The 21,002-nt window shown below is 49.9% G+C and overlaps 1 protein-coding gene across 9 annotated transcripts in view; it reads right to left on the reverse strand.

Annotated features, from left to right (window-relative positions):
- The window catches only part of TBC1D2B (TBC1 domain family member 2B), an 82,271-nt gene continuing 61,269 nt past the window's right edge, over window positions 1–21,002 (reverse strand). For 4 of the 9 annotated variants that reach the window (XR_012415232.1, XM_005560190.5, XM_073996485.1 and 1 more), the window contains 5 exons: window positions 17,834–18,328; window positions 14,339–14,456; window positions 8,652–8,837; window positions 6,962–7,083; window positions 1–3,394 (listed from right to left, as the gene is read on the reverse strand). Coding sequence is in view for 6 of the 9 variants with exons in the window: in XM_005560190.5 (XP_005560247.3) it covers window positions 3,199–3,394; window positions 6,962–7,083; window positions 8,652–8,837; window positions 14,339–14,456; window positions 17,834–18,328 (1,117 nt within the window). In the remaining 3 variants the exon portion in view is untranslated. Of the gene's footprint in view, window positions 3,395–6,961; window positions 7,084–7,971; window positions 8,838–10,269; window positions 10,595–14,338; window positions 14,457–17,833; window positions 18,329–21,002 lie in introns of those variants that run through there. The other 5 variants (XR_012415233.1, XM_073996483.1, XM_065548260.2 and 2 more) reach the window with 4 other exon arrangements.

Genomic DNA, 21,002 nt, shown 5'->3' on the forward strand with positions numbered 1-21,002 from the left:
TATCATACAAATTAGTTTATTTCTTCCTTAGTATTACAGTTCCAAAATGTAACCTGAAGGTCAGCACAGGAGCTGCTGTGACATAAAAAGAGAGAGTCACCTGGCGCCCCCTGCAGTCCTCCAGTTGCCCAGCAATGGTGGGACACTCAGTGGCACACACTAGGTCTCTGTATGGCCTCCCACCTGCAAGGACTTCCCCGGGCAGGCCCAGCTGCCCAGAAGCCCCGGAACACACAGGAAGACAAAACTATAGGATGGCAGGTGGGGATCTCTGCAATACAAACTTGTAGTTAGAAAACCCAACCGAGCATCTGTCTAGGATACTTCCTATATCAATATACCGTAGTTGGAACCAGAACCGTCTCCAGCCATCAGCAGTCTTGGCGGCTACTGTACAGCTGTCAGCATGACTACAGGCAGCGCCCGGGGCTACCTGGGGTAAGAAGTGGGCCCGCACATCACAACAGCGAGTCAGTGAGAGTCAGGGCCAGAGGGAAGAGCAACTCGGAGGCTCAGGCTGGCACAGATACAAGGGAGTCACACACATAACGTAAGAACTTGTTATATAAAATAGATATGTGGAATCTAGAAACACCTTGAGAAAATAGCCTATAAAAATATAAATTGTAGTGAAAGCATACAAAAGTATTAACAGAGGTTCAACCCATTAAAAAAAACCCCATCCATTTAAAAGTTGGCAATTCCCAGCAGGTGTGGGGAGGGAGCTCCCCTCGGTCCTGGTGCGTGTATTTGGACAGGCCTTTGGGTTTCTCAGCTGGCAAGGTTCCCCTTGCAGGGGCCATGGGCTGGGTGTTGGGGCGAAGGTTCGGAGGAGGAACAGCAGTGTGGGGCAGCCCCTGCCAGAAGGGCCCCCTGCCATGGCAGCCAGTGGAGGCCAGGGACCTTCAGGGCACTGGAGGGGACAGAACAGCTCTTTCCTCAGTGACATGAAGGGGGGAAGTGTTAGCACGAAAGAGTGGAGGCCACAGTCCTGGAAGGAGGAGTTGGCTCCATCCTGTTCCCAAACTGGAACCAGGCGGAGCTGCCCTATCTTGCCTTCTGGATGCACGTCACTTGATTCCAGGCAGGAGAACCTCTGAGAAAGTGTCCCCAGTCCCTTTCCTCCAGGAACTCTCCTGCTCTCACACACACACTGCCTGGCAACTGCTGACAACTGTCTGGGAACACGAACATACCACTGTGGGTTGCAGCCATGACGGGACCCTGGTCAGGTGCATCTCTCAGGGCAAACTGGACAACACGAGCCTGTCCCTAAAGGCAGCATCTTAGCCCCAGGACATGGCAGTGTGTGCTGGCATGTTCCAGGGGCCATCAGCTTGGAAAGTAAAACCTGAGGGCAGCTGGTGCCAGCCCACGGGCCCAGCCCCATTCCTGCTGCACCTCCTCAGCAGCCGTCCCCCAGGCTGACAGCTGTCATTTCAGATGGGCTGAGGGGGTGGGAGATTCCAACATTTGATTCGAGCGGATACAACACCCAGCTCACAGGACAACTTCCTGAAGGAGTCAGACCTCAAACTGCTGCTCTCAAAGACAAAGACAATGGCAAAACCCATTTTTGATGCCTGAAAAGAGGCAAAGGCTTTTGGCTAAATATAGAGGCCAGCCCCTCTACCCAGTGAAACGTCAACCAGCTCCACTAAAGACATGAAGCCGGAGCTCAGTCTAGCGTGCGGAAACGCCAGCTTCGCCGTGGCACTGCTAGAAAGTTGACAGCACAAAATAACAGGAAAAAAGTACTTCTTAAAACTGCATTGCTTCAATTCTTAGTCTCAGTGTGTTCGTATCAACAAAGGATGATTTCCAGTTTTTTTCAGGTAATACGAAACATTCCACTGAGACCGTTTTTCTTGTATTTTCGTAACACTGTGCCAGAAAACATTGTCTCACATCTACGCATCAGGGATGCTCTAGAGGGATTAAGCAAAAATGAGCTCCTTGCTCAAAGCCTCTTCCCAGCCTTCAGAAAGGCAGTCCTGTGAGTTCCCAGAAACTGCCGTGTCAGAGGCACCAGTGACCCCATGTCCTGGCAGAGAACAAGGATGCTTCCGGGCAGTGGTGGGGTGGGCACACACCCGGGAGAGCTCACCCAAGCCTGGGCCCCAAGCAAAAGTTTCCCAGCCCCGGACACTGGCAGCCGGCCTCCTGCACAACCCAGTCAGGTGGAGGAGACACCAGGAGCATTGGCCATCTCCAAGGAAGCCAAGGTTTTCAACTGTCCAAGAGCGTTCATGCTGCAGCTGCACCACTGCCCTGCAAAGCGCCACCGAAAAGATTCCTCCATCCCCTCGACCAAGGCCAGCCCAGGGGTGGGTCTGCTTTGCAATATGCCGGTCCACCGTTGACCTGGAATCCCGAACCATCATACTTGGTGAATGATTCCCACAAGTCAAGAAGGGCATTCCACAGAATCTCACCGAGCCACGCCAGGCACGCGGCAAGCTGGGGACAGAGCAGCCCAGTAATCTGCAAACGCAGGCTGGCCATGAGAAGTGAGGGCAGGTGTCTGGGCAGCCAGGCCCTCCCCATGCAGGCTGGGAGCCACTGTTGGAAGGGTTGCGTGTGGAAGAGCAAAGGTTATTCTAGAAATGGGGCACGGCTAGCAGCTTAAAGCCACTGGTGGGAGGTTCACAGGCTTTCTACAGTGGCCATTTCTGAACAAGCGATGTGCCTGCCTTTCTAAGGCAGTCCCTTTTCATACTGACCTTATGCCTGAGGCAGCAACCCTCTGGCCTACAGGTGCCTGAAGCACAGTGGGCATCCTTCACAGCACTGCCATTCAAAACCACACACCACTGCCCACTATGGACAGGAGAGAGAACATGGGGAGACGCCCAGCAAAGCAAGGTTTCAGGGGGTCAGAGCACCGACAGGCTGATGGAGACTGGAAACAGGCTCTTGCAAATAGCCACTGGTAAGCTTGAGGATCCACCAATCAGACAGAAAGCATGACTGAGATACGTGTAACCAAAAGCATGGCATGGAAATGGCTGTAAACAGATGAGACCTCCCACCCCTGCCCCTGCACAGTGGGAATTGAGGAAGTGCAGTCTGGCTTTGGACATCTGCCCAGCAGATTCCCAGAGGCCACACACGTTACATTCTGGCTTTTAAGCGTGCTTTCACCCTTTGGGCACACTTTGGTTGTGAAGGCAGGAAGAGCAGCGTCCCGGGACCTACTCAGGTATCCTCCTCCTCGTCGCTGACCAGCTCACCCTTGTCAGGGCTGGTGTCCCGCTCACGCAGGAAATCCTCACGGATGGCCTCCAGCTCGGTCAGCTCCAGCCGGACCTTCTCCAAGTGGTAGGCGCGTCGGTTCCGGATCTGGCGTAGGGGGAAGGGGTTCAGGTCCCCAAAGGAGATACTGATCAGCTTCCTGGCAGGACACAGGGGAGAGACAAGAGAATCAGCAGCGCTCACGTGAGTGCTCACACACAGCCCTCACAGGCACAGCAGGTGGCCTGGGGCAGGGTGGGAAGAGCGCTGGCCAGGCTGGGGGTCTGATGTAGAGGACGAGGCCCACCTTCTGCAGAGAGGTGACAAGGAACAATGGCCCAGCCAGGGGCAGGTTCAGAATGACAGCCTGGACTCCAGCTCTGCCACATGCTTGCTGTGTGACTGAAGTCACCCCCTTTTCTGGCCTCTGATTCCTCATCTGCACACTGGGGATGACAGTAGTGCCACCTCCTAGTGTGTGGGATTACTCGAGTTCCCACACATAAGCGCTGAGAAGAGTGCCCGGCACTTGCATGGTGATGACAGGTGCGGATGTGTCTGCATCCTCAGGTATTCATGAGGCCTGGCACCGGGCATGAGTCCGGGATGTCTGTGTCCCAGGACTGATTGACTGGGAATGAACACAGGCCCAGGCAGTCCTGGCGATGACTGTCAGAGCCAGTCGGCAATGTGACAAGTGTCCAGATGCAGTCTACAGAGAAACATGCAGCTCGTGGGTTTCACATTATCCCCAAGTCAAGGCTCCAATTTACAATAAAAATGTTAATGTTGTGATCACTTGCTCCTAACCACTGGTCAGTGGCTTAATAAAAATAAAACCGGCCGGGCACGGTGGCTCAAGCCTGTAATCCCAGCACTTTGGGAGGCCGAGGCGGGTGGATCACGAGGTCAGGAGATCGAGACCATCCTGGCTAACATGATGAAACCCCGTCTCTACTAAAAATACAAAAAACTAGCCGGGCGTGGTGGCGGGCGCCTGTAGTCCCAGCTACTCGGAGGCTGAGGCGGGAGAATGGCGTGAACCCGGGAGGTGGAGCTTGCAGTGAGCCGATATCGCGCCACTGCACTCCAGCCTGGGCGACAGAGCGAGACTCCGTCTCAAAAAAAAATAATAATAAATAAATAAATAAAACCAAAAGCTGTCCTGAGGCCTGGCTATGGATTTGTAGCACTAAGGGGTCAGCCACGCTGGTCTCTGGGGATCACAAAATAAGCCAGTTCCTCCAACACGGGGCCACCATCTTCCCCTCTCTGGATTCTGCCAGGCCCCAGACGCTCTGTATCCAGCAACAGGGGCTCATTCCTTTCCAGTCAACCGAAGGCCCAACAGACTCACCAGCCCCAGGAAAAGCTGTGATGAAACAGAAATGCCCCGAAGGACTTCCTGCCTGTCCCCAGTGGAGCGGGCCATTTGCTCCTGCTGCCGTCAGCCGCCTGGGTTCCTGTCAACACACGGCGCACACGAGGGCGCAGCCTTCTGTGTTTCCAAACCCCGCTGCCTGGACATGCTTAACTCGCGTCCAGAGGCTCAAGGTCAGAGAGGCCAGCTTTATTTAAATTCCGAATTCCCCAGCGTGTGTTCTAGAACATGGGAGCACCACAGAACAGGGAAGACTCGAGCACAGGGTTCCCCGCTTGTGGATTTCTCAGGTTCCACCTCCTGCCTGGCTCTGCGGACCAGGCTGCCAGCCCCACCAGGCGGGAGGAGGCTTCATGTGAATGGGGCACAGGGTCCCCACTCACCAGCACTTTCTCCCCCATAGCTGTCAGCCCACAGCCCCCACAAACCCCAAACCTAAGGCGCCCACCCCTCCTGTGCTGCAGAACGTGAGCCCGAAGTGTAATTCTTCATTTGCTCCTCAGTCAGGAGCTGACAGAGGCCTCTGAGCCCAGGCTGGCACCTGGGAAGGCAGACCCCACCTCTGCCTCAGGCCTGGAAGATTCCTCTGGGAGATGAGAAGGCGCCCCGTGGTCAGCTAAATTTGGGAGACGATGCTCAGCACCTTGAAAGGCTCCCAGAAGTTCTGCTGCAGAGCCTGGTTCAATCCTGTTTAATCCCCGTCTCCTGAATGCAGCTGACCACACAACTCCCTCCCTGTGTTTCTGAAGGCCACTCACTGTGCTGCAGGACTGGCCTCCTTGCAACCTCTAGTCTGGGGAGCTCATTAAAACACTGAGGCTGCAGCCCATAGGCGGGTTATGGGCCCCTGCAGTCTTGATAACATTGGGGAGCCTGTCACTGTGGCCTGGCACTCCTTAAAGCACCTGCTGGTCTGGCGACCCAGCTTTCTAAAGCAAGTTGCAGGGGAGACTGTACTGCGAGCCGCTCGCAAGGAGGCGCTGCAGGACCATGCAAGGTCCAGCAGTGGTGGTGCCAGGGAAGGGGCGGGCACTCGCCAGAGTCACGCCCACTCGCCTCTGCTCCTCCTGGCAGCGCCTGGGACCCAGTACAGAACTGAGGGCAGCGGCGCTTCCGACACAGCCCTAGCTGTCGGCATGGGTGAGCTCATTCCGTGTCACTCTCAGGAATCCTGACCCAACACGAGATGAACAGAAACTCTCAAGGCTCACCCCAGGACTCAGAATCAAACTTTCTCCAGCAAATATGATTCCAATATCCTTTCTCATTTGGCAGAAATCAGGGCACTGTTGTTGGTGCTATTAGTAAGCCTGAAACTTACAAACCCACTCCCAATAAAAGACCCTGAAAATAGCAACAACCTCCAGGAGGCCTGGCATGGCCTCAGCCAGCACCTCAGCTCCCAGTGTCTGAATCAGCTGTCAGGGTCAGAGCAGCCAACCAGCTGTGGTCCAGGGGACACACAGACAAAGGTGGCCCAGAACAGGCAATGATTGTGTGGCCAGGGAGGATTCCTAAACACTTGGCCTCCCAGGCCAGAAACTCAGGGGTCCTCCAAGTCAAATTCCTCCCTCCCTCTCTTCAATCTACCCTCCTTCTCCATCTGTGGGACCACCTCTCCCCCAGGTCACCACCTCTCTCCCTAGAGCCCTCTAACAGTCACCAGTCCTGCCCCAATCTGACCTGTTTGTCTCTTGCCTAACCCTGTAATACTTCCTAGCGCTCAGGATGAAGCCTCAAGTCCTGAGCAAAGTCTGTAAGCACCCTGACAGCCCAGCTCTGCTATGGCCCAGCCACACTGGCACCAGCCGGGCTGAGCTGCCTCCACACTTCCCCAAACACACTTGCCCCACAGTTCTGCGCCACCGCTCCTGAAGGACCCCTGCCCCCATACTGTTTCCTTGCTGCCCCTTGGCCAGCTTACTCAGCCTTTCTCCGGCCTGGGCTCCCTCTACCACAGCACGGATCAAATGATGCGCAACAGTGTCCCCAGCAAGGTCTTCTAGGACAGGCCTTACTCTCCATCCGTCATCCTCAGTGTGCAGCACAGGCCCTACCACGCAGCAGGTACTCAGTAAATGCTTTCTAGACAAATGAAACTATTGCTGTTGGTTGTTGGGATCTGTGTTTGTAGGACAAAGGACAGAATCATCTCAGTTCCTCCTACGTAAGGCTACTTGGGGCTCACACCCCTTACTCCTTCCTTTCCCTGGAAAGCAATGCCCCTCCCACACCGTACACCTGGCACGGCTCTGAGTTGGAAGACAGCAAGGACACACTACTCTCAAGGAGGCAGGGGCCAGGCTTCCTGCTCTCCTTGACATCTGAGAACTCCCCAGGACTCACCTAGCATCAAGGATAGTGCGAGTGAAGTAGCGGAGATACTTAAATATAGACATGGAATCTTGCAATTTCAAAATCTCCTCTTCCTTGTACTTAAAAAGTGCCAGAGCAAAACGGAAAATAACCTGTGGAATAAACAGGGAAATCTGTTAGCGGAAAAACCCTCGTGGGTCCAGGCACAAGGCTGGACTCCAGGGGGGTGCTGGCCCCACTGGGGACAGGGGGACATGGCTTGCATGGTCCCCAACCTGGGGAAAGACAACTGACCTGAGGGGCAATTTTTCCTGGCTAGGCCAAGACTCCTTTATTACAGGAAAATAAACTCTGGTGGTTTTCAACAACACATCAGCCCAAACCAAAAATCTCCTTATAGGAGATCTTTGTGGAATCCTTTCATATTCAGAGAACACTTCTAGTCAATAAAGCATAAGTAACAAGCATAAGGAATCATTTTAAAATAAAACCAAAACCAAAGTTTTCTGATTCTGAAACTCTTAGAAAGTCCCACCTACAGAGGCTGTTTCCATCTCAACTAGTGTACTTTTGAAGACAGAGAAGGAGATTTTTAAAATTTTTATTTTTATTTTTTATTTTTTTTGAGATGGAGTCTTGCTCTGGCGCCCAGGCTGGAATACAGCGGCGCAATCTCGGCTCACTGCAACCTCTGCCTCCCAGGTTCAAGTGATTCTCCTGCCTCAGCCTCCTGAGTAGCTGGGACTACAGGCGCCCGCCACCACACCCGGCTATTTTTGTATTTTGAGTAGAGGCGGGGTTTTACCATGTTAGCCACGATGGTCTCCATCTCCTGACCTCATGATCCGCCTGCCTCGGCCTCCCAAAGTTCTGGGATTACAAGTGTCAGCCACTGCACCTGGTCTTTTTTTTTTTTTTTTAAATTTGTGTTTGGGGTACATTAGAGGTTAAAGGGAATGGACTCCTGGTAGTCTTGCGAGTTCAAGCAGCTTTGGAACAAATTGCTTTTCCCATATCTAAGGGCCTGTGCCAACCTGTACTTTCTCTTATTTAGTTTGTTTTCCGGGTCTTGCTATGTTGCCCAGGCTAGACTTTAACTCCTGGGCTCAAATGATCCTCCTACCTCAGCCTCCCAAATAGCTGAGACAATTGGCACATGCCACTGTGCCCAGCTAAGGTATAGAATAAATTGAGAAGAGTAACTAGAAGACTAGGGGGGCCTCCACTCCATTACATACACCTGTTTATACAATTAGGGTTTAGTATGTAAATGTATTCCTTATTCAAAAACTGATTTTTAAAAAACATACAACAGAGCAAGTGGGAGGCTCATGGGCAGTAAGGCTCTGCAGTTGGCTCCCCCTCGTTAGTCCCCCTAATCCCCTGCTTATTAGATCTCTGGGTCTCCATCTCCTCCTCCATATGATGGGGCAACACCACCAGACATTTGACAGATGGTGAGGCTCAGGCTCCAACTATAAGTCACAGCTCCCAGCGCCTATCACAGGGCTTGATGTGGGTTGAATGTTTCTGATACATGAACAAATGACTGTGGTTTCCTGATACCCTGGACCCAGCTCTAGTCAGGCCATGCTGAGATCCCGTGGGCACCGTGGTAATCCTCCCAAGTTCCAGGTGAGCCAGCCACTCTACCGCCACCAACGCTGCTGACGGTTGTCAAGCATGTATATCTGAAAATAGCTGAGCTGAGCTAACCCACCTTTGGTCCTTCATAAAGGAAAGAGTCCCATATTTTAAAGAGGATGTCACTAACGACACTATCAACAAACACCACCAGAAACCAGTTGAAAGTGATGAGGGTGTAGTCAACTTTGTACTGTTCAAAGTGGCCATGCAACCGAGGCAGCTTCTCACTCATGAGGTCTCTGAACACCCGCTGGTCCACCTGGAGAGGGAACAAAGGGGAGAGGTGTATGGGGCCTGACAGGTCACCGGGTAAGCAGACAAACAGACACACAACCTGAGAGCCTGGGGGTGGAGCCCACGTGACAGCAGCACGACTGTTCCAAATGCGCCGTGGGGCCCATCACAGAACCAGACTACCATGTTCCAGCAGTGCTGACCTGGTGTGCTGCAGGTACACACCGAGTGTCTGCTAAACACATGCTTTCCACAGGGCATGGGAGTGGGGGGGGGGTCCGTGACCTGAAACCAACTCTTGCACTCAAAATGCCCTGGGAAATAGGCCACTGCAAGGAGCAGGTGGGACAGTCAGCCTTGCCAATCCACATGTAACTACAGGAGACGTTGACACAAAGGGCCAAAAACTGGAATCCTGGGCAGATGGGAGTCTTGAGTCAAAGAGGAAGCAGCATCACCACGTCCATTCAACAAACATTTGCTGGGCTCTATGTGCAGTGGGGGTGGCAAGGACTCCAGCATCACATGGACCTGAGTCTGAATCTCAGCTCTATCACTTACTAGCTGGGTGGCTTTTAGCAAATTATGCTCTAAATGGCTCTGTGCCTCATGTGGAAAATAGTTAATTACCTCTCTCTTACTGGACTACTGTGAGGATTAAATGAGGCTTATATAAACTACCCATCGCACGACAGACAAGCGATACCTGGTTACCGCCACTCTGTGTCAGGCATGGCACCAGTGCTGGGCAGAGCAAAAATAAGGTTCAACCCTGACCTCAAGGAGTTAAAAGATGAGAGGGGAAGGCCAGACACATGGACCATCCTAACTATGGCCAGGCCCTGGTAACGATGTGTTCATACAGCCCTGTGGAACCACGGACAGGTCCCGGCCAAGCCCTGAGAAGAAACCGTTCCTACAGCTGGAGTTCAGGCTTCCAGGCAGGAGGGCTGGGAGGTGAGGCAGCACAGCCAGGCAGAAGCTGGTCACAGACACCCCTGAATCACACTGAGGAGTCAAGACACTATCCTGTCAGCCAGGGGCTTTCCTAGCCTTTGTCTATGACTCACAAAAAAACATGCATCTTCAACCATCACCCAGTCCATGTGAACCAGTGTGCATGTGTACAAAACAAAAATAAATGTTTCACAAAACAATACTTAACCTCACACAGCGGACTACCCTTTGATGCTTTTAATTCTAATCAATTGGATTTGATGGGAAAAAGATAAAAATAAAAACCTAGTACCAACCTACTAAAACAATTTCTCTATCCATAGTATAAAAAACAACGATAGTCATCCCTTGGTGTATGCACAAAAAGCTGGCCCTCCATATAAGAGAGTTTCACATCCTGTGAATACTGTATTTTCAGTCTGTGTTTGTTTGAAAAAATCCACATGTAAGTGGACCCATGCAGTTCAAACCCACGTTATTCAAGGGTCAACTGTACGTACTTTCCCATATTTCATGCCCAGTCAGGAGCTGCCTTTAGGGAGCAATAAAGTGGCAAGGGAGACGGACAGCTCACTGTAAGACCAGTTGATGATGACGTGATTCATTCAGCCTGGAGGATCTAGCTGAAGACGTCCAAGAGGGAGGGGCATATCAGCTGGCCCTGACGTTGGAGGAGATCCTTGTACACATCTCTTCTCCGAACTAGGAGGCAGACTGTGCCTCACTCTTAAGGCTGCCCGGGTGCTTGGCGGAGGGCTGGTGTGGAGCAGGCTGCCAGGGAACGCTTGCTCTGGCCTCTGTTCAAGCTTCCTCCTCCACTGAGCTCTGGAGGACATGGAATGACTGTGTCATTCATCTCTGTCCTCAGCACCTAGCAAGGTCCTGGCACAGAACATGCACTCAAAGGATGGAATGAATGGAAAAGCTGACAAGCATGTGGACTGTAGTAGCAGTGGACACGGGGCTCAGGCACTTGATTCTGGCAGGAGGCAGTTTGACAGTGATTGGCAAAGCCCAGTGCTGAGGGTTGACAGCACACACAAAGCTATCCGCATTTTAAGAGCCACCTTACATAATGGCCATCGATAAGCAGGAGGATAATTAAACATGTTCTAGCACCCACCTGATGGAGTATTAGGCCACCAAATAGGATGGGTACACAGTATAAAATGACATGGGAAAATGCTCATGCTATAATGTGAACCAGCCAGGATACAGTGTGCTCTCAATTTGGATACCTATATGAACTAGGGGAAAAAAAGCAAAAGGAAATACATCAAAATGCTAACCATGGTTCTCCAGTTGGTAGGATAACAGGTAATTTCCATTTTCCTCTTAACATCTTTCTACATTGCCTAACTTCTCTTTCGTGAGCATCTATTACTTGTATAGTCGGCGGGGGGAGGGAGAAGTCTCCTTAGAATTTACATTTATGTTTACATGACAATGTGATGCAAATTTTATCTTAAATCCAGACATTTAAAATAAGTCTTCCCCTATAACAATACTACCAACTTTTATTGAGTTTTTACAATGTTCTGAGCATTACATTCAACTTTTTTTAATGCATCATCTGAATTCAACCTCAAATAATCTGTGTGAAGGGGTATTACTCTCATCTTACATATGGGGAAACTGAGGCACAGAGCTGTTAAGTGATGTGTCCAAGCTCCACAGCTCATAGGAGGTAGGGCCTGGGTTGTGACCTACTACTACATGTGACCCTCCACCCAAGTTCCTAACCAAGGTGCTTGGCTACACTTCAATGGAATTAAGAAAGATCAATCCTTCATTTTTCTTATTCTGAAACACTGGGTCACCTGATATTTTAAATTTGAATTTTTGAAAGCTATTAGCTGTCAGGTGCCCATGAACACACAAAACTTTCTTTACTGACCCTCTAATCCCACCTGACTGACTACTGCCTCTTCCTGTTGCTGTTCATTTCCTACACACCAATGCAACAGAACAATACATTTCCTGGGTAATTAGCAAGTGAAGTGATCACAGGGAGACCAGATGAGCTTCTCCTGGGATCCACTGACATCTGTGAAACTGGGACAGGGACCTGAAGGGGGCAGCTGTGGCGAAAGTCCACCCTCTGGGAAGGCCAGAGCTCTGACTCTCTTGCCACCCTCCTGTGACGTTCTAGGCACTGGGCAGAGATGGGCAAGCTTAGGCCCAGAGCTGCAGAGGCCTGAGTTCAAACCCCAGCTCAGCCCTTCAGCAGTGGCACCTCAGGCAAATTGCTTATTAGTGTCTTCGGCTCCCAGTTTTCTCCCAAGTCAAATAGGGAGACTGATGCTCAAGCTTGCAGGGCTCTGTGCAGTTGTACAGCTGCTGGCACGGGGCCAGGGCTCAGTAAATGCCAGGTCCCCTTCCCTGGTCAAAGAGTAGCTCATGTAAGTTCAAACATTTACTATGTGGGGTGCCAGGCATAGAGGAAAAGGAAAAAGAAAGAAAAAGGAAAGACAGGGCCATGGCCCTCAGGTACCACTGACTAGCTGGAGGACAGGCAGGCACACAAGGATGATCCAATCAGGTGGCTGCTGTCCCAGAGGCCTGCACCGGAGCAGCGGGAACAGCAGCAGGGCCCCGTGCCTGCCTTGGGGCAGGGAGGACCACTCACAGAGGAGATGTCTGTGTGCTAAGGCTGCACAGGAGCTTCCCAGGGAGATGAGCAATGGGATGTTGTTCCAGTAGAGGGATTACGTAGGAAAGTACCCAGAGGATGGGCATGCCCAGAGAACATATGTCCCATCAGCAGGCAGGAAGGAGGGCCCTGGAGGCATTCGAAGGTATCTTTACCCTGAGGAGCCCCGGACAACAGCAGCAGAGGGACGAGACTGAATGCCTGAGTGAGACAGAGGTTAAACTGGAGCAGTAGGCGAGTGGCAGCGGGAAGAAAGGAGAGAGGCAACTGCAGTGATGGAGAGGGGATGGTGGTCCCACCGTGGTGAGATGGACAAAAAGGGGACACAGATGTAAGCTTCCAGGCAGGTGGCAGCACTAGAAATGTTGACGGCAGGGATACAGGGGAAGGAGGCAAGAGTCCAGGATGGCTTGAGTTTCCAGCCTGGGGAGCTAGAGAGGTGAGGAGCACAGGCGGAAATAGGAGGCAATAATGATGACCCTCCCTCCAAAGGCAGAAATGCAAATGCAAAGAACACTCGCTCAGGGTCCAGCCAGGAAAATGGAAGTCCCTCTAAATATGTGTCACAGAGTGAATGTCATCCAGAGGCTGGCCACATCGTTGAGAGAAAAGCTGAGAAGCCAAACAGCTGACAGCGAGGCAGCCCAGAGTTATAGCAAGGGCAGAAAGCCACCCTGCGGGGAGCAATGAAGGGAGCCGGTAGGGTCAGCTGTTGGTACAGAGGAAACACCGAACAGGAGCTGGGCACAGAGGAGACAAAGCCACCTTCAGAGACAGTGCCCGAGACGGGGAGAGGGAAAACCCCTTCAGTCCCTCCTGTCACCCTTCAGTCTCCTGCCAGCACCTCTCGCTGGCCTGTGGGTCCAGGCCTTGTGACACTGAGTGGTGCAGGAGAAGGGCAAGGAGAGGCTGTGAGCAGGTAGGCCAGGTCGGGGCACAGACCTGGAGAAGAGACAAGAGACAGAGTAGGCACACACGGGCACAGCTGTGGCTAAGATAGAAGCTGCCTGAGGCTGGGCCACATGCAAAGGGCCGGCTTATGGGGCAGCCAGTGCCGACAGCAGCCCCAGCTCAGCCTAGGGATGATGCAAGGGCCAAGGATCTGGTCCAGGGCCAGGACCGTCCCAAGCAAAGACGGAAACACTGGGCTCTCCCGCCCTTATCACCCTGCCCTGGCCCCTGGCATCAGACTCCAGGTGTGGACGGCATGAAATGCGCCACTCAGACCCCCACTGTGGGAGGTGACTGCAGGCTCTGCTGCTGCCCCTCTGGTGCATCACCATGTTCACTTCCAGCAGCAGGGCACGGGTGCGGCAGGGGCACGAATGCAGCCCATCTGTGGAGGTGGGTGCCTTGGTCACTGCCCTTGGCTTGAGGGCTCCCCACTGGCCCTGCCCAGACTTCCTCAGGACTTCATGGTGGTCACTGCACAGGGTCTGGGACTCTCCTCCCCATCCTCCTCCCTTCCCGGGGCTAGAGCTTCCCTGTCCCTTGTCCTCCACAGGGGTTCCCCCATGCCAAAGTCTCTGGTTTGTCTCATCCCAGCCTGACATCTGTTTCTTGACAGCCTGAGCTAACACACCAGTCACCCAAGCACGCCTGGATTATGACTCAGCCCGCTGGTAGGTCTGTGTCCGGGGAAGAGAGCGCAGAGCAGTGAACACAATGTTAGGCCTGCAGGACAGGTCTGTCTCTGCTGGTTCGCAGGGGGCTGAATGAACCCAACTCGGCCTCAGTCACAAACAGCAGGCCATGACTGGGGACAGCCTCTGAGATGTGGCCTGCTGTCTTCAGGAATCAGTCTCTGAAGTCATGTACACAAAGCAATCCCCAACCCCGACCACAGGTTTAATTCAGGTCACATTTCAGCTGCAATTCTAAAAGTGATGACTGAAACACAGAATTTTCAGAACTACCTGGGATCCTAAAAGAGTCTTTGTATAATAGTCTCGGGGCATGAAAACTTCCACTATGGTAACGAGACACCAGAAAGCATCTTCTTGTTCCAGGTACAGGAGGGCCACTGCCACCAACCTACAAGCAAAGGGAGGACAAGATGAGAGCCCAGGCACAGACAGCTGCTACCACAGTCTCCACAGAGACCGTCTGCTTTAAGCCACTTTTTCTCCCACGGCCAAAACTATTTCTAGTTCTCCAATAAAGAATAATAAGGACCTGGCTTAATGGCTCACGCCTATTATCCCAGCACTCTGGGCAGCCAAGACAGGAAGATCACTTGAGGCCAGGAGTTTAAGACCAGCCTGGGCAACATAGCAAGACCCCATTTCTAAAAAAAAACAAAAAACAAAAATCAGCCAAGAGTAGTGACGCACACCTGTAATCCTAGCTACCCAGGAGTCTGAGGCAGGAGGATCACTTGAGCCCAGGAGGTGAAGGCTACAGTGAATGATGATCGCACCACTGCACTCCAGCCTGTGCAACAGAACAAGACCTTGTCTCATTAAAAAAGAAAGGGGGGGGAGGACATTTCCTAAAATTTGAGAAGCAAAGCTACTTTTCCCCACTTTCATTTGGTTTTTGTTCAAAGATGAAATAGTTTCCCAATGATCAACCAGCCTCATTAAATAGTTTTCATTATAACACTTTTGCAAATGCAGCTGATTCTTTTGAGTTCATCAAGAAGTTCCAGATAACCCTTTCATACACAAAAAAATCCAGATGTGAATGTAAGTAACAAAGAACACAGGGCGGTTTAAAACAGCTTTCCCAATGCCATCTTGCTTCCAGGCTGAAGGAATAAAACGGGCTGCAAACGAGAGCACCCCGGAGAAGCTAACAGTGCTGTGTCCGCTGCATGCACAGCAGGGGAGGAGGACCATGTGTCTCAGTTGCTTTGTTGTTCATAACGGAAACGGGTCAGCTATTTACATGCTGTCACTAATCAACAGCCCTGGTATGGCTCCAAGCGGGAATCTGGCGCAGCAGGATGGAAAGGAAGAGGTGAGAGATAGGCCTCCCTCTACTCAGCTGAAACCCAAAACTTCTGCCCATCACACAAAGCTTATGAGCAACACTCATGGGAAAACCCCTGAAGCCATTTCTCAGAAATTTTTTCCTTAGATAAAACTATAATGAACTCATCTCAAATTAAATGGAAAAAAAGTCCGGGAAGAGGATGTCTCAAGTATGCAGGGATGGGATGGAAAGGAGAATGGTGACCACCGGCAGAGACAGAGGAGAGAAAAACAAGACACGCAAGCAGAGACACCAAATCCACAGGACTTGATGGTGCCAGGAGAAAGGGTAAGGAGTCTGAAAGCGGCAGAGCCTTTGAGGACATCACTTATATTCACCAATATTCCAGATGATAGGCCTGAATCACCATCATCTAGACAAGGCTACAGTTGTCCTACTGAAGTTCTGGGTGCTCAGAAGGCATGGACACGTACCAAATACTTAGAAGAAAAAAATCCCAAAGAATTACAACTCAGAGGTTTTAATGGTGATGAGGGTGGAGGTGTAGAGAGAAAGCTTCAATTATCTGGAAGTATCATTTATGTAGGAAAAAACTGATTCCATAACAATGCCAAATAAACGGAGCATTACTGTACCCCAAACAGGCACACTCAAGTCCTCACCAGGACCCTTAATTTCAGGGGTTTCCAGCTTCCAGGAATTTTTAGATTGAGTATACAGTGTGAATGGTGGCTTTAAGCAAAACAAAACTGGTTCATTAGGCAGGATGCTACTTACAGGCTTTTTAAAAATGGAGACTGTCTAGAAGTAGCTCTAGTCCCTTTCACCTTCTGAGGGCACACAGAGAGGCTGCCCTATCCTCACCACCACAGAGACAGTGACTTACTGAAAACCATTTGGTTTCAGGTCTTAACCAAATAACATTCCAGCTTAAAACCCTTTCTTCCTGCAGTACTCTCATTTCAGACACAAACAGAAAACCCGTACCTGGAGGTCAATACCTGGCATGGAGCAGAAGCAAAAAGGCCTGTCAGCAGCCAGAACAAATGTCAGTACTCAGAACTCCAGCTCATGCACGGCTTACAGAATTCCTAAGGTACACAGGCAGAGCTTTTCCATTCTTACTTTATCCGTATCTTTTTTTTTTTTGAGACAGGGTCTCACTCTGTTGCCCAGGCTGGAGTATAGTGGTATGATCACAGCTCACTACAGCCTCAACCTCCTGGGCTCAAGCGATCCTCCCACCTCAACCTTCCAAGTAGCTGGGATTAGAGGCGCATGCCACCATGCCCAGCTAATTTTTTTTTTTTTTTGACAGAGTCTCCCTCTGTTGTTCAGGCTAGAGTGCAGTGGCACGATCTTGGCTCACTGCAACATCTGCCTCCCAGGTTCAAGCAAATCTCCTACCTCAGGCTCCCAAGTAGGTGGGATTACAGGCACGTGCCACTGTCTGGCTAAGTTTTGTATTTTTAGTAGAGACAGGGTCTCACCATGTTGGCCAGGCTGGTCTTGAACTCCTGACGTCAGGTGATCTGCCTGCCTCGACCTCCCAAAGTGCCGGGATTACAGGTGTGACCCACCGCACCCAGCTAATTTTTTTTGTATTTTTTGTAGGGATGGGGTTTCGCCATGTTGCCCAGGCTGGTTTCAAACTCCTGGACTCAAGCAATCCTTCCACCTTGGCCTCCCAAAGTGTTGGGATTACAGGTGTGAGCCACTGCACTGGACCTTTATCCTTTTTTTTTTTACAAACTTGATTACCTACTTTCATAACACAGAAATATAAATGGACAACTGCCAGGACAGCAGTAAGCAGAAAGTGCGCAAGCCATTAAGAAGCAGTCAGTGCAAAGTCCAGTGACAGGAAGAGCTTCGTGGGGAGCAAACCTCAGTCCTCCTGAGGTCTTGTCCCATCCCTACACAGCTCAGGAGGATGAGCCTGGATCACCAAGAAAATGTGAGAGGCTTTTCAGCGTCCTCTGCCTATGGAAGTAGGGAAGTATGCAAGACCTGTTAAAGGTTCTAGTTTAAAAGGAAACAAGTTTAAGTCCATGAAGGGCTAAGTTTCAATCAGCTGAATAATTGTCTGGGGCGACTTCTTGATTCACAAAAAGATCCTGTATACTGCATAAACAAGGGGTGGCCATCAATTTCCACTCCATGCATTACAAACTAATAAAATCAAACTTCTGATCAAAACCCAAGTGTGATGAGACTAGGAAAAAATGAGACTCCAGTAGTTTCAAATGAATTAAACTCTTGTGTTCTTAATACTTTCTGAAAGCATGTTTGTTTCTCTCAGTTCTTCTAGAACTGGGGACACTGTGTCATGAAAACTGGCTTGCTGCAACTACTTTTTTCTTCTAAAATATTGACTTTTGGTGGCCAACCAGGGAGGGAGGGAGCTGCCAGGCAGTACCGGTGCCTACAAGTTGCCTAATGGCAAATGGGAACATTTTGTGCTGTGCCCCCACCTGTTTAGGCCTTGGCAGTAGCCAATGTCTGGATTCCGCCAGGAGAAGGCGAGGAGGACGTTGCGTAGCTTCTGTATGCCTTCTGAGGTGGGGCAGGAGTAATGTTTGTTGTTGGGCAGAGTTCGCAGCAAGTCCAGCTCAATCTGCTTGGAGGCCGGGTTCTGTTTCTCCAGCGCCTTCTGCAGCAATGTCTGGAAGTGGCCAGGCTCCGTGCTGTCCTTGAACTTCCTGGTGTGACGGTCCACACACCACTTCCATACCTTGGAACGGTGCTCATGGGGAATGCCCGCACGGATAAGGTTTTTTAATTCTGGAGAGCACATCATCTCCCTGTTGACTGTACTGGCAAAATAGTTTTCCCACTTGACCCCAGTGGAGACTTCCTGGTTTTCTGTGAGGTAGAGAGTCTTCAGATCCAACGCGCGGACCTTGGCTACCAACTTCTCTTCCTCGTCATCCTCAGGTACAGTCCTGAACCCATAAATATCATATTCACTGTTGATAAAAACAAAAGGAAAAGTTAAAATGACAAAGTTTTAGCAACAAAGACCAACGCAACAGAAAAAGAGAGTCTAGAAACCAAATTATGCACACGTGGTACTTTGAACTATGAGAAGCATTTCAGATCAGTGAGGATATAATCGACTTCTCAGTATATAAAGCTAGAATGACTATCTATATGGAAAAATTAAATTAGATCTCTACTTGATACTACATAGGGAAAAAACCAATTCCAAACAGTTTAACACTGAAAATATGAAAAGCATGGAAGAAAACGCAGGCAACAGCACAAAAACAAGACTGATAAATCTGGCTACATTAATGCGTGTGTATGTTTCTTTATCATATATGTACTACATATGTATAACTTTATGCTTAAAAATATCATTTTAAAAGATAAAAAAAAGAAGAATGTATTTATAAGCTATTAGGGATAAAGATGTTCACGTCCCAGTTCCTGGAACCTGTGGCTGTTTTACGTTACATGGCAATAGGAATGTTGTTAATGGAATGTTAATGCAGAATTTAAAACAAGGAGATTATCTGGGATATCTGGATGGGCCCAAATATCCTCATGAGCCCTTCAAAGTGGAAGAGTCAGTCAGAGAAACGTCAGGCAGGAGAGATGGGAGGTGTGAGAGGCGCTGGACCTGCTGCTGTCGCCCCGAAGATGGGAAAAGGGGCCCCGGGCCAAAGAACGCAGGGGGCTCTAGAAGCCACCAACCACAGCTGACAACCAGCAAGAAAACAGCGACCTAGTCCTACAACTGACTGCAAGGAACTATATTCCACCAACAACTTAAATGAACAAGGAAATTAACTATCCCAGAACCTTCAGAAAAAATGCAGCCCTCAATTAAACCTGGATTTTAATCCAATGAGACCCATATTGGGCTACTGACCTTCAGAACTATTAAGTGACAAATTTGTGTTGTGTTGTTTTAAGCCACAATGTTTATAATTTGTTGTACCAGTAAAAGAAAACTACTACAAAGGCCTTTCACACACTGCTGCTGAGCGTAAACTTACTCAAGCACTTTGAAAATCAGATCTAGCAGAGTTAAAGGTATGTATTTTCTACACACCAGGAATTCCACTTCCAGTCTGCACCCTAGAGAAACTCTCTCACGTGGGCACATGGGAATATGGACCATGATGGTCCTTGCATCACTGTAACAAGGAAAAATGGAAAGATCTAAATGTCCTCCATGAGGGGAAGGAATAAAGACACCATGGTAGATTCATACAACGATGTTCTACAAAGAAGGTAAACATGCTCAGTCGTGTGCGTCTGTAGTCCCAGCTGTCTGGGAGGCTGATGTAGGAGAACTGCTTGAGCCCAGGAGGTCCAGGCCAGCCAGAGCAACAGAGTGAGACCCCATCTCTTAAAAAAAAAAAAAAAAAAAAAAAAAGCTCAGGAGTTAACTTGTATCAACCTGGATAATTTCAGAAAATAATGTTGAAGGAAATAAGTTTCAAAATGATATGTATCTGGGATTAGTATGTATCCAGTCAGAAATACATACTGAAATGTTTACAGGTGGAATGACGTGATGTCCGGCATTTGCTTTAAAATATTCCAGAAAAAAAACTGGGGAGTTGGGAGGTAAAATGAAATAATATTGGCAAAACATTAACAAGTGCTCCAGTTAGTTGCACACAGGGGTATATGTTACATAATTCTGTCTACTTCTTTGTGTGTTTTAAATTTTCCATAAGAAAAAGTTGAAAATAAAACAATATACATGGTTATTCTACTTATATATAAAATTTGAACACACAATGTAAGTAGTAAGAGCACAAAACACTTTTACATGGGAAGAATACACAGCACCTTCAGAAGCACTCCAAGAGCTCATAGAAGTTAACCACCACCACGACGGGCAAAGCAGCAATGCCCAGCGTACAGGTGGCGCTCCAGCACCTGGGAACCTGACCATCCAGGCGGCTGAGGGCCTGTCCTCACCACTCACAGCCTGGGTGACTCTGGGCAAGTTATATCACCTCCATACCCAGCTTCTTCACTTGTAAAGTGAGAATAAAAACACCCACATCACTGAGCATTAAGTACCACTCTGCACATAAAACCCTTAGCACAGTTCCTGGCACCTGTGAGACATCCATAAAAGTGTTTAGTAAAGATGGTGTTGGGTACTTTCTGAGCATATTTCTGTTATCTGAGTAGCCCAAACACTGCAGGCTGGTGCTGTAAGCTCAGAGAAGGGAAAGGTCACGTCAAACTGAAGCAAGGCTTCACCTGGGCCTGCAGGGGTGGGGCAGGAGAAGCAAGGAGACTGCCGTAAACAAGGCCTAGACACAGGGCTGGTCCTGAGTCGTGGAAACAAGAGGAAGCTGAATTGCATGAATCTGCAGATTTCTCCTGGCTCAAGTATTTCATGAGTCTAATTTTTTTTAGAAAACAGGTGATGAGAGGGTTCTTAATCCAAGATCCATCATGGGCTTCCAGATTCAGTGATTTCCCCAAAAATATATGGGGTGTGTGTGTATGTGTGTGTAAGCTCAGTTCCCCACTTAAGGGCCCCCTTTGTTTTGAACCACCTGTGGGTAGGGCTGTTTTAGCAGATGGTTCCTATTCCTTGGAAGACCGGCTCCTCCTGAAGTAAGCAAGGATCAGAAGGAAGGCTCCCTTACTTACACGAGAAATAGG

This window comes from Macaca fascicularis, chromosome 7, assembly GCF_037993035.2.
Source record: "Macaca fascicularis isolate 582-1 chromosome 7, T2T-MFA8v1.1".
NCBI classification, from domain to species: Eukaryota; Metazoa; Chordata; class Mammalia; order Primates; family Cercopithecidae; genus Macaca; species Macaca fascicularis.